Source organism: Arabidopsis thaliana (genome assembly GCF_000001735.4).
Source record: "Arabidopsis thaliana chromosome 1 sequence".
Lineage (NCBI taxonomy): Eukaryota > Viridiplantae > Streptophyta > Magnoliopsida > Brassicales > Brassicaceae > Arabidopsis > Arabidopsis thaliana.
In genome coordinates, this window is record NC_003070.9 from 899,807 (window position 1) to 911,300 (window position 11,494).

General features: G+C 36.3%; 4 protein-coding genes and 1 non-coding gene across 19 annotated transcripts; 2 read left to right on the top strand and 3 right to left on the bottom strand.

Moving 5' to 3' along the window:
* The first annotated feature begins 925 nt into the window (after positions 1 to 925).
* Positions 926 to 3,264, top strand: AT1G03610 (plant/protein (DUF789)). 2 transcript variants are annotated; one of them, NM_100241.4, is made up of 5 exons: positions 926 to 1,590; positions 1,680 to 1,900; positions 2,085 to 2,271; positions 2,364 to 2,541; positions 2,619 to 3,264. In NM_100241.4, the coding sequence occupies exons 1-5, from the start codon at positions 1,498 to 1,500 to the stop codon at positions 2,864 to 2,866; spliced, it is 927 nt and encodes a 308-aa protein (NP_563688.1). In that variant the 5' UTR covers positions 926 to 1,497; the 3' UTR covers positions 2,867 to 3,264. The 2 variants fall into 2 exon arrangements, with proteins under 2 accessions (NP_563688.1, NP_001322830.1); NM_001331422.1 differs by having other exon boundaries at positions 2,364 to 3,264.
* A 961-nt stretch (positions 3,265 to 4,225) lies between these two features.
* AT1G03620 (ELMO/CED-12 family protein) lies at positions 4,226 to 7,837 on the bottom strand. Of its 13 annotated transcripts, none has more exons than NM_001331430.1 (11): positions 7,322 to 7,467; positions 6,329 to 6,550; positions 6,137 to 6,217; positions 5,861 to 5,978; positions 5,691 to 5,759; positions 5,462 to 5,577; positions 5,313 to 5,367; positions 5,075 to 5,198; positions 4,922 to 4,969; positions 4,715 to 4,809; positions 4,311 to 4,614 (listed from the first exon to the last, which is right to left on the bottom strand). In NM_001331430.1, the coding sequence occupies exons 3-11, from the start codon at positions 6,205 to 6,207 to the stop codon at positions 4,513 to 4,515; spliced, it is 798 nt and encodes a 265-aa protein (NP_001321015.1). In that variant the 5' UTR covers positions 6,208 to 6,217; positions 6,329 to 6,550; positions 7,322 to 7,467; the 3' UTR covers positions 4,311 to 4,512. The 13 variants fall into 13 exon arrangements, with proteins under 13 accessions (NP_001321016.1, NP_171859.1, NP_001321013.1 ...); NM_001331424.1 differs by lacking the exon at positions 6,329 to 6,550 and adding an exon at positions 7,816 to 7,837 and having other exon boundaries at positions 4,366 to 4,614; positions 7,322 to 7,656; NM_001331434.1 differs by having other exon boundaries at positions 4,366 to 4,614; positions 6,508 to 6,550; positions 7,322 to 7,705.
* Positions 7,717 to 9,844, top strand: POR C (protochlorophyllide oxidoreductase C). Of its 2 annotated transcripts, none has more exons than NM_100243.4 (5): positions 7,717 to 7,949; positions 8,043 to 8,141; positions 8,227 to 8,764; positions 8,849 to 9,204; positions 9,284 to 9,844. In NM_100243.4, the coding sequence occupies exons 1-5, from the start codon at positions 7,893 to 7,895 to the stop codon at positions 9,437 to 9,439; spliced, it is 1,206 nt and encodes a 401-aa protein (NP_171860.1). In that variant the 5' UTR covers positions 7,717 to 7,892; the 3' UTR covers positions 9,440 to 9,844. The 2 variants fall into 2 exon arrangements, with proteins under 2 accessions (NP_171860.1, NP_001030948.1); NM_001035871.1 differs by having other exon boundaries at positions 7,845 to 7,949; positions 8,233 to 8,764; positions 9,284 to 9,570.
* Positions 9,845 to 10,004: 160 nt separating this feature from the next.
* Positions 10,005 to 10,077, bottom strand: AT1G03640. Its single transcript has one exon. It is a non-coding gene; the product is annotated as a tRNA-Phe (tRNA).
* A 139-nt stretch (positions 10,078 to 10,216) lies between these two features.
* AT1G03650 (Acyl-CoA N-acyltransferases (NAT) superfamily protein) lies at positions 10,217 to 11,486 on the bottom strand. Its single transcript, NM_100244.3, has 2 exons — positions 11,054 to 11,486; positions 10,217 to 10,675 (listed from the first exon to the last, which is right to left on the bottom strand). Exons 1-2 carry the CDS (start codon positions 11,295 to 11,297, stop codon positions 10,443 to 10,445), a joined length of 477 nt encoding a protein of 158 aa, NP_171861.1. The 5' UTR covers positions 11,298 to 11,486; the 3' UTR covers positions 10,217 to 10,442.
* Positions 11,487 to 11,494: the final 8 nt, after the last annotated feature.

The following is an 11,494-nucleotide window of genomic DNA, read 5'->3' on the forward strand; positions in this document are numbered from 1 at the left end:
CATAATTGCATTGAATGCTTATCAACCTAAAATGATTTCAAGTCTATGTAAAGACTTTCCTATGGGCCATCAACAAAGCCCACAAAGTGTGTAGTTTGGTCATTTTATTTGTAGGTGACAACAAACTCCACAAGCATTCCCCATTCCAACATATTACGTGCAGGTCCACACACGTGAACACTAACACATGGCTCGTATTTACTCTATTTATATATTATAATAATATATTCATTCAACGCAATTAACAACAACACGTGTGCACTAGTAATCTACCATTATACTGCTGACCTTTCCAATACGTTAAAATCAAATTGATGGGTGTAGTAAATAATGACCGTGTTTGCTGCTGACTAGTGTGTTTAATTACGCCTAATTTATGTATTTTGGTCAATAGTTCATTAGTATAATCTTGCACCCTCTTTATTTAACACTAATCTTGCAAGTCAACATTCGCTCGCCTCACCAAATGCAATATATATCGTACTCCATACGGGTTACAAGATTAGGTTTCATCGGTGAGTACTAATAATATACGTTAATGAATCTATATTACGGGGACGGATACGAATTGGATAACAAATTAAAAGTGGTCAATAAGTTACTTAAACCAGTAAACCCTAGCTTGTGATACCAAATCTCTAATTTCTGAATATGATTGATGCAAATAATATGTAAAAAGGATTCTAACCAATAAAATGACTAAACTAACCAAATTTCTAAGATCAATTCACCTCAAGAAAACAAAAAATTCATAAATTTTGGATAACAACAAAACCAAAACCACGTGAAGAAAACAATGAGCTGTGGTGAGGTGGTGGACGAGGAAAATCGGTCAAACTTAATTAAAGATCTTATCTATTTTTCTCATTTCCTTTTTCTGTGTTTTTATTTTCTTTTTATAAATAAACTGTTTTTGCTATAAAAAAACAAAGACACCAATTGTAAAAAAAAAAAAAACATCTGCTGATCGTCTCTGAGTAAAAGCAATCGTTTCGAATCCAAAATTGCCCGAGAAAAAGTTTTGACTTCCCCGGGAAAATCTCTATCCTTTCTTCATTCATTCAACAAAGTTCTGAATATTTTCTCTGTTCTTCTCCCTCATTTTATGGCTTTACCTTTTATTCATTTACCTTGTCTCGATTGATCTGACTTCAAGATTAGAAATCTCGACGCGTGGCTTCCATTTTTTCTCAGAGAATCACATTTAAAAAAAAAAAACAGAAAAACAATATTCGATCTTTGCTTACTACTCATTGTGCGTCTTCTCGATTTGTAATCTCCATACAATTTTTTCTAGAGAGAATCCATCTCTCTCTCTTTTTTTTCTTTGGTTTTGCTTGTCCCTTAAATTCAGCCTCCTTCATACATAACGTCAAAGCTCAGATATCTGAATAACTCGCTTGCGTGCCTCTCTCTCTCTAAAAGCCCATCTCTTTCTCCTCCTCCTCCTCCATTGAAGAAGAAACCTACCTTCGTAATATTTCCTCAATTACGATCATGGTGAATGTTAAAGGGTCAACCAAAAAATCGAATCTTGATCGATTCCTTCATTGCATAACACCCTTAGTGCCACCCCAATCTCTCCCCAAGGTTTCATAACGTTTCTTTCTCTCTCTCTCTTTTTGTTTTCGTTTCAATATGTCATTATTGATTGATTTTGATGGGTGTTGATTTTGCAGACGGAGATTAGAACCCTAAATCGATTGTGGCATCCATGGGAGAGACAAAAGGTTGAGTTTTTCAGGTTGAGTGATTTGTGGGATTGTTATGATGAATGGAGCGCTTATGGAGCTAGCGTTCCTATTCATGTTACCAACGGAGAATCTCTTGTTCAATACTATGTTCCTTATCTCTCTGCCATCCAGATTTTCACCTCTCATTCCTCCTTGATCCGCTTAAGGTTTGTCTTTTGATTGTGTTACAGCTCAAAGATTGAACCTTTAATATCTTTTATGGCTTATTGATGAATCCTTTGATCATTAGAATGAGATTTGAATAGATTGTGCTTTATAGCTGAAGAATGATTGCTCTCATGGGTTGCTTTAAAGATATCTGATTAAATTTGGTTGTGTTGGGTTGATTAGGGAAGAGTCTGAAGATGGGGAATGTGAGGGTAGAGATCCGTTTAGCGATTCAGGTAGCGATGAGAGTGTCTCTGAGGAAGGACTTGAGAACAACACGCTCTTGCATCCAAGTGATCGTTTGGGTTATCTTTATCTCCAATACTTTGAGAGATCAGCTCCTTATACCAGAGTTCCTCTGATGGATAAGGTACATAATATAAACCTTGTTATGTAGCCTTGCGTTAGTTCACCTGATCCGATCGAATAAGCATCACAAATGATGTTTTGATATGATTCCAGATCAATGAATTGGCTCAAAGATACCCGGGATTGATGTCGTTGAGAAGCGTTGATCTTTCTCCAGCTAGTTGGATGTCAGTAGCATGGTACCCGATTTACCATATACCAATGGGAAGAACCATTAAAGACTTATCCACGTGTTTCCTCACTTATCACACTCTTTCCTCTTCTTTTCAAGGTGCAGATTCTCTCTGTCTGTCTACTATCCTTCAACTCGGTGTGATCGATCGGGTTTAACACTTTGTTGTATCACAGATATGGAACCGGAAGAAAATGGTGGGGACAAGGAGAGAGTGCGGAGGGAAGGGGAAGATATAACTCTGCTCCCATTTGGGATGGCTACTTACAAGATGCAAGGCGATGTTTGGCTTTCGCAGGACCACGATGATCAAGAGAGATTGGCTTCGCTTTACAGTGTTGCGGATTCTTGGCTTAAACAGCTCAGGGTCCAACATCATGACTTCAACTACTTCTGCAATATGTCAATGACTCATCGTGGCTAAACCTCGGTTGGATGACACCATGATGTTTGCTTGTTTCCTCATATATAGTCTAATTCTTGCTTTGTTCTGGAACCGCTTGCGTTTTGTAAAACGCAATGGAGCGATTCGCTTTGCAGTGTTTTGGTTAGAATAGCGTTTTGAGTCTTCTAACCTTTGAGAGAGTATATGTCGTATATAGAGTTTTGTTGCTTGTTGAAACAGAGTACAATTGTTGTTGCTTGTTAAAAACAGAGTGATTGTTTCTTATAAGTTGAAACATGGTGGAGAGAGAACTTTATTGTGCCAACAGTACCGTTACTGAAATAGTAATGTAACGAACTAATCATGTTAACAATTTTTTTTTTTGGAATTAAAATGGTTGAGAAGAATTATCAATTTTTGCTATTGTTTGATGAAACTGCTGAAACATTTTTTTTGAAGTTATGTATATGTTAACTCATACTCAAATGCTTTAAAGATTTTCCCCATGAAATTAACCAAAATTTAAATATTTTATTATATCAATATTAAAAAATTGACTCATCGAATTCATTATACTTTTATTAATGGACATCAGATACTTTAAGTCACAACATTTTGTTAGAATCTTTTTTCTGCATTGGATTGTAAATTTAATAATATTAATGTTTAGTTAAGATATCGGATATTTAAGTTGTACTCATACAAGGAAATTTATTTATCCCTTATAAATTACGCAAGTTGATATGAATAAAGTTGGGATCTTTTATGACAAAAATGTCAAATATATGAGAGTACAAAATAAATGATTTGGAAGTTTGACTTTTATACACTTTCATGTTTTGTTTGGTTTCTCCACCAAATTGTATAGAGAGATACCAAACTTTTTTTAGTTACTTACAGAAAACAGAACACTGCCTAGATAATTAGAAAAAAGAAAGTATAGAGAGTTTTGGATTGATAAGGCTTCATCACACTATTTTTTCGAAATGACTTGCAAAAAAAAAAAAAAAATAACTCGAAGAAAAAAGAGTAATTCGAATTGAATAGGAATCATGGAAATGTGGTGGTAAGGCATCTTATCCTTGACGTTAGGTTTCAAAAGTGATGATCCCTTTAGTTTCGTTGATAATGGATAAGATCAAAATATCCATTTTTACGACCTCCAAAGCACACGTAAGAAGAACCTTATCTTTTATTTTTATTTAAGTTTTATACAAAAAAGGTCAAAAAATCAGACCGAATTTTATCAAAATAAATAACGGTCAGGATGAGCAAATGACTGCCGACAAGGACAATCGAAGTAATTAGTTTGGTCTGAAGATCTTTTATCAGAATTAATCTATATTATGTCATATAAAATCAACCAACCATAAACCACTCACTTAGCATATTAAAAGAACCGACAAAATATTTCATAATTCATATAATACGAGGGAGACAAGAGAGTTGATTTTTCAAAGTACAAAAGTCACAAAGTCCACTACCAGTTCATAATTTCCACACCATCATCATCATGTTACCAAACAGTGATGCATCATATAGAACATACGTTCATTATCATTCATTTTCTATTTATGTGTTTTGGCTTCATTGATTATCATTTTCATTTCGGTCATAAATTCAGGTTAATGTACAAAACATAAAAATCGAAATCAAACTAAGAAAATAACAAAAGAAAAAAAAATCTATTGGAACAAGAGATTGTAGGCAGGAAGATCTTGAATCCGATGAATATCATCCAAAGAAAGCTCTCTCTCCAGCTGATTCCGAGTTGCTTGTAATACTTCCTGATAAACACACACAGATATATACAATTATTAAGAACTAATTCTCAAAAAAAAAAAAAAATGAAAAGAGAAAGTTGATAGATTGAGTGAGAAGAGATACATTGAATTCCATGTAAGAAGCGTGCATTGCAAGCCATTGAGCATCCATCATCGCGAAAGCTATACAGTATAGTACATCGAATGCCCTCTCGTCTTCTGTTAATCATTGGAATATGATTCTTGATTATTTAGCGATCGTCATACTACACTACTAACTTTTAGAAAGAAGGTTTTATTCAGTTTAAAAGAACATATTCCTATTGTTTACCTTCTAAGAGTTTGAGGAAATTCATTCCTGGAAGACATTTTGGCTTTGCTGCACAAAAAACAAAACATGAATTTAAAGCCTTTTAGAATCGAAATCGTATGTGAAAATAACAAGTATGACCTGAATAAAATGGTGACAGTTTAAGAAACTTACGATTATTTTGTAAATCGAGCATTTGGATCAACATGAAGGAGATGTTGATTCCGGCCACTGCAAAAGGGTACTCCCACTTTGCCCGGTCGCCTCTTTGTTTTAACAATAGCCTCCGGAAACAAACCTTCACAATTTTTATTTGTATAAACACATTATTTTGTGGAGCAAAGAAGTTCCCAAACCATGATTATTAAAAAAAGTTTAAGTATATATGAACATGTATTTACGAGTAATTTACCGGATAAGTTCTTGCAGAAAATAGTAAATTTTCTAGAGCGATAAATCCGCAACCCCTACAAAACAAATGTTTAACAAAACAGGCGTCAACACTAAGTATTTTTCCTTAAGATCTTTTTTGCAATAAGTTAAGTATAGATCAAATCTTACCTGAAATCGGTAGATGGATTGGGACCTTGCCATCCCATTTCTTTCCATTGTTCTGTTACTAAACCCGTGAGATGAACATTCGGAAACGCGACGTTCCACAATGCTTTAAGTGATTCCTGCCATTAATCACGCAAATATATTTCACAGAATTCTTATAGCTAAAACAATATATCTGCATGTTGTTTGCTCACTGCGTTAAACATCTTACTGATAAAGTGAATTCACCTACCTGATGATCAGGACGTGTCTCGTCGAAAGGTACAACCATACGATCTTGCAGCCTTTGAAGTCTTTCCTCCTATGTATGATTGATTTACACAGATCCAAAAGTGTTACAAACTATTTATAATGTCTTGATTTCATTTTATGAAGATATATGAAACTTGTGATTATGCTAACCTGAAGAGGAGACAAAGTGTAGTCGACTGCCTTGTCTTGACGTCTATTGGAGCGTGTGAAGAGCCCTCCTATCCATGATCTTGTTCCAACCATACCCGTAGCTGTAACCACTGGTTCACTAATAGAAAATTATATTCATATATGAGATAATAGATCTAAATTATGTATCTAATAAACTAATCACATGCATATTTCTATGGTGTGTCATTTATACCCTATGATATATCTAGCAATATATACTCACTAAAACAAATATTTAGCCAAATGAGCTATTACGTGAGCGGAACTACTTGACCGCTGCCATCGCGGCTCTTTGTTGCCTTTTTCTCGCCTTTCCCACGCTTCATCCTCCTCTACCTGCAAACGTTTTCAGACATATGTTTGCGTATAACATTAGCTGCAGAACATAAAAAAAAAAAAAGATCAACTCTGAAGATCAGAAAGTTTGAGTGAGCTTAATTCACTTACAAGTTACAACCAAAACGACACTCAATTACGGTACATTGAAGATTAAAGAAACGGGTGGAATACACAAGAACAATGTATATGCAAGATTGCAGTGGTGTCGTTGATTACTCTCAATTTGATGATAAGATTCAAATTTGATATGAGTTTGGAGAAGAAGAAGATGACGAAGAGATCATTACTTGGCGATGAGACGAACAAGCAGGAAAGTATTGCCTACGCTTCCTGAACTTCATGAGATGGACACAAATGTTCAAAGAATAGAAGATAACTAATATTGATATCTTTTAAACTAAGAGAACAAAGATGTCAAAACCGACATAAATGCATGGAAAGAAAGAATTTAGGTATAATAATCCTACATCCAAGTTATCTAGTCATCAAAACAGAGATTAGTTAATGATTTTGCAAAAGCTAAGACTTCTCTGTAGAGAATTGGACAGAAAGAAAGAGGAGGAAGATTTTTATACAGAGCTAAGTTGATCACAGATAAGTTTTAGTGTTTTATTTGGTTGCGTACAGGTCAGAGCTTATTAATTTTTAAAAATAGAAAAAGCATTGCGTGACTATTTTAACACGTTTAACTAAACTAGACAGAATTGTGGGTTGTTCTGTATAAATTTTGTATTTGTATTTTTATTTACTCCTTTGAGTTAATTTAGAGAATGACAAGAAGATGATAGAATCAAAATGACTAAATATAAATGAGCTAAAGTTCTAATTCGATTTCTAAATATTCAAAAGTTCCATCATCATTTCCATTTTCACTTAGTCAAATTTTGGTATAATTGGGCTCAAAAAGGTTTCTCTAAAAGTTGTAGCTAACATAATAGCGCAATTAAAGGATGTTTTCTTTTCATAACTTTTATGTAAAGTTTAAAACTTTACAATGAAATTACCCTTGAAAATATAATTAGCAAACAATGATGATCAAATCAAATTTCACAAGCAAAAATCGTTATGATTGATTAAAAAGATGAGGGGGGAAAAAGTTACCTGTTATAGGCATATGAACAAGACAATGGAGGAGGAGGAGGAGATGGTCTAGAAACCGTGACGACGGAGGAGGAAAAGAAAAGAGATGAAGTAGAAGAAGAAAATAAAATAAAATAGAGGCAAAAATGGAAATTTTCATTGGAATTTTGCAACTTTTAGAAATTGTAGAAGATGAAGAGAGCTGTGTGATCCAAAAGTGTTTTTTTTTCTCTCTCTTTTTTCGTTTTTGTTTTCTTTCTCCCACCTCTCCATTGACCGTTAAGTTGCCGCCTTCTTCTCTCTTCCACCAAATTGTTCTTGACACATTTGGACGGTCCAGATTCATTACAGTTCACCTATCAACGGTGATCAGATCAGTTGAGAGTTAACAAAACAATATTAAAGCCCATCTCAAGGCCCAATAAACGAGAGATGAAGAATCTGAAACTAGTGATCTGATTGGTTGAGGGAAAAAGCTGTAGCCTGGAAGACACGTGTCACTAACCCAAAACTACCTTATCTTCTGTCGCTCCTCAATTCGGGGAAAATCGAAGACACTGTGACACTCTAGCACCTTCAGTTCCGTACAACAATGGCTCTCCAAGCTGCCTATTCTCTTCTTCCTTCTACCATTTCAATCCAAAAAGAGGTATGTTTTCACCATTAGTAATGATTTCCATCTTGTTATGATTTGTTTTCGATAAAATGAAGAATTTACCTCAATGCAATGGTGATTTTGCAGGGCAAATTCAATGCTTCTCTAAAGGAGACGACTTTTACTGGTTCTTCATTTTCAAACCATCTTAGAGCTGAAAAGATATCCACCCTGTTGACCATCAAGGTAAAGTCAATCACCCTATACGATGTGAAATTCTCAAAAAAAGATATCGAAAACGTCCTGAGGTTTATACTCTGTTTCGTTGCAGGAACAGAGAAGACAGAAACCGCGATTTTCCACCGGTATTCGTGCACAGACAGTTACAGCCACGCCGCCGGCAAACGAAGCATCGCCGGAGCAAAAGAAGACTGAGAGAAAAGGCACTGCAGTGATCACTGGAGCTTCGTCTGGTTTAGGTTTAGCTACGGCCAAAGCTTTAGCAGACACAGGGAAATGGCATGTGATCATGGCTTGCAGGAACTTTCTCAAGGCCGAGAAGGCAGCGAGATCTGTTGGAATGTCCAAGGAAGATTACACAGTGATGCATCTTGATCTTGCTTCGCTTGAAAGCGTGAAGCAATTCGTTGAAAATTTCCGGAGAACAGAACAACCACTCGATGTTCTTGTCTGCAATGCCGCGGTTTACCAACCAACTGCTAAAGAGCCTTCTTTTACAGCTGAAGGCTTTGAGATAAGCGTTGGAACCAACCATCTCGGTCACTTTCTTCTCTCAAGATTGCTTCTTGATGACCTGAAAAAATCTGATTATCCATCAAAACGTATGATCATCGTAGGATCTATAACAGGTAAATAACACAGACAACTTGTCCATTTCCACCAAGATAGTTCCTAGTATCAAACAATGAATGTTCTTTTCTATGTTCTTGCAGGAAACACAAATACTTTGGCTGGGAATGTACCGCCAAAGGCAAACCTTGGAGACCTAAGAGGCTTAGCGTCAGGATTGAATGGGCAAAACAGTTCAATGATAGATGGAGGAGAGTTTGATGGAGCAAAGGCTTACAAAGACAGCAAAGTATGCAATATGCTGACAATGCAGGAGCTTCACAGACGTTACCACGAGGAAACAGGAGTCACGTTTGCTTCTCTTTACCCTGGTTGCATCGCTACAACAGGGTTGTTCAGAGAACACATACCGCTGTTTCGGCTTCTTTTTCCGCCTTTTCAAAAGTATATCACCAAAGGTTACGTATCTGAAGAGGAAGCTGGCAAAAGACTAGCACAGGTCAGTTTGCATTGCAAATCCTTTCTAATATATGTATAACAGATTATTGATTGATACTGAGGATGTGGTTTTGTTTTAGGTTGTGAGTGACCCTAGTCTTGGGAAGTCAGGAGTGTATTGGAGTTGGAACAATAACTCGTCTTCGTTTGAGAATCAGCTTTCTAAAGAAGCAAGTGATGCGGAGAAGGCAAAGAAACTGTGGGAGGTTAGCGAGAAGCTTGTTGGTTTGGCATGAACTCAAGATTTTTGATATGCAAATTCATATAGATTACTATGTTTTGTGACATGTACAATAAGTATGATCAATCAGACTAATCATTCGAATGCATTTCAATAGAGTTAATCATCGAATTCGAATCTGAAGACACTTACAATTAGACTGATGATTCGTAGATTGCTCCATAGTTGAGATGGGGACATGAATCGTTACTGTTGTTGAGACACGACCAACGAACTGCATCGTAATCCCGAGTAAAATTTAACCGATAAGAGTCTTCGGTCTTAGAGAATCTAACATCTTTCTTCTCTCTTCGAGAATTACCCGATGATCGGAATTACAAAACGGTTAACACCGGCGAGAATTGGTGGGATATCATGTCGTGGATCTTTTCTAGTGTGCCTTTTCTCTAACACGTCGTCGTTTTGCCTCATTCTTTAACAGATGTCGTTTAAAATTAATTTAAAGTACAAAAGAATGCGGTTTGGTGGATTATGTCGTGGATCTTTTCATAATGGGCCTTTCTTACGACCTAATTTTTTAACACGATGTCGTTTAAATCGATTAAAAGGTTTTAGAAAAATGCGGTGAGCGTGGATCGAACACGCGACCTTCAGATCTTCAGTCTGACGCTCTCCCAACTGAGCTATCCCCGCTTGGGATTATTTGATAAAATATTACATTATAATACTTACAAAAACGTTTCAAAACACTATCAAATGCCATTTCTCATTTTGGTCGACCATCGATGATAAGATTAAAAATCTTCTATTATGAAATCTTACACCACTTCCTAACATGAAAACGATTAAAAATCTCATTCTATATTGTGAAGAAGTTGATAAGTTGATGGTCCCAAGATGATTTCATCTTGCATCGTAAAATATCAAAAACTCGCTAGACATATGTAATATGTTGATGTAGAGAAGTAATCAATGAATGTGTACAAGGCATATCAAGCCCAAGCCAAGATATGGGAATACATATATAACCCCAAATCCAATGATTCAATCCTTTTGGGCTAAATAGAGTCATCAAAATCTAGGTACATTCTGTAAGCATCTCTATCAGCCGAGTAGTAGCTTTTCACTAGACAGTCTACTTGGAACCCAAGCTTTTTGTACAGATTCACCGCAGAAGTTCTCGTGGGGTCGACATGAAGTGAAACCCGTTGCACCTTTCTGCTTCTGCACTTGTCGATAGCCGCTCTCAACAATGCTTCTCCATGACCTTGTCTTCTGCAATTCTCCTTCACTACATGATTCCAAAACAACAGAAGAAAGTAAACTTGGGATACATTCTTCCTAATGTTTTTGCTCTTAACTTGCCTAATAAGAAAAATTCCATACGTGTTCTTGACTTATGAGCTATCTCCATTAATCTTTAAGCATGCAAAACCAAAGCTAGAACAAGGGCTTTGTCTAGTCAGAATTTCTATTGAAAGCTCTCGAATTTACCAGAATCATTGGTCCTTGACTATATAATAATCTACAGGTTAATTTATCAAATGGTTGAAAGATTTTTCAGTAGAAGTTTGGCAGAATAATTCCACTTCTTCTCTAACGAAATTATATTTTCTGAATTTTATCACTGAGTAATTTCATCGAACAGTTGGCGGACGTTTGTCTATACCTGCGAGCTTGGTGATTGAAGCGGAAAGCGAAGATGGCCAAGAATACATGGCATAGCCTACTGTGTCTCCTTCAGCATCCACGTATAGCAAACCGGCGTTTTTCTTACGCAGCTCTGCATCGAAAGTTTGAGCGAGAGATTCGTGTTTAGGGAACGTTTTCTTCTCCAGCTTCACGATATCTTCCACAACTTTGGCCCAACTGGTCGACCCTCTAATCAGCTCTACCACAACTCCTTTGTCCATTGTACAAAAGATTCGATTTTGTGGAATCTCTCGTTGGTTTCGCAGCCGGTGAGAGCGAGTGAGCCAAGGAAATTGTGATTTGATTTTGATGAAGGTGCGTAGCGACGGCGGGGACGACTTTTAGAAACTATTTGAAATTGTGATTTGACCCACAAATTTAACTTTTGTGACAATTTAGTCCCCAGAAACAGAGGAAC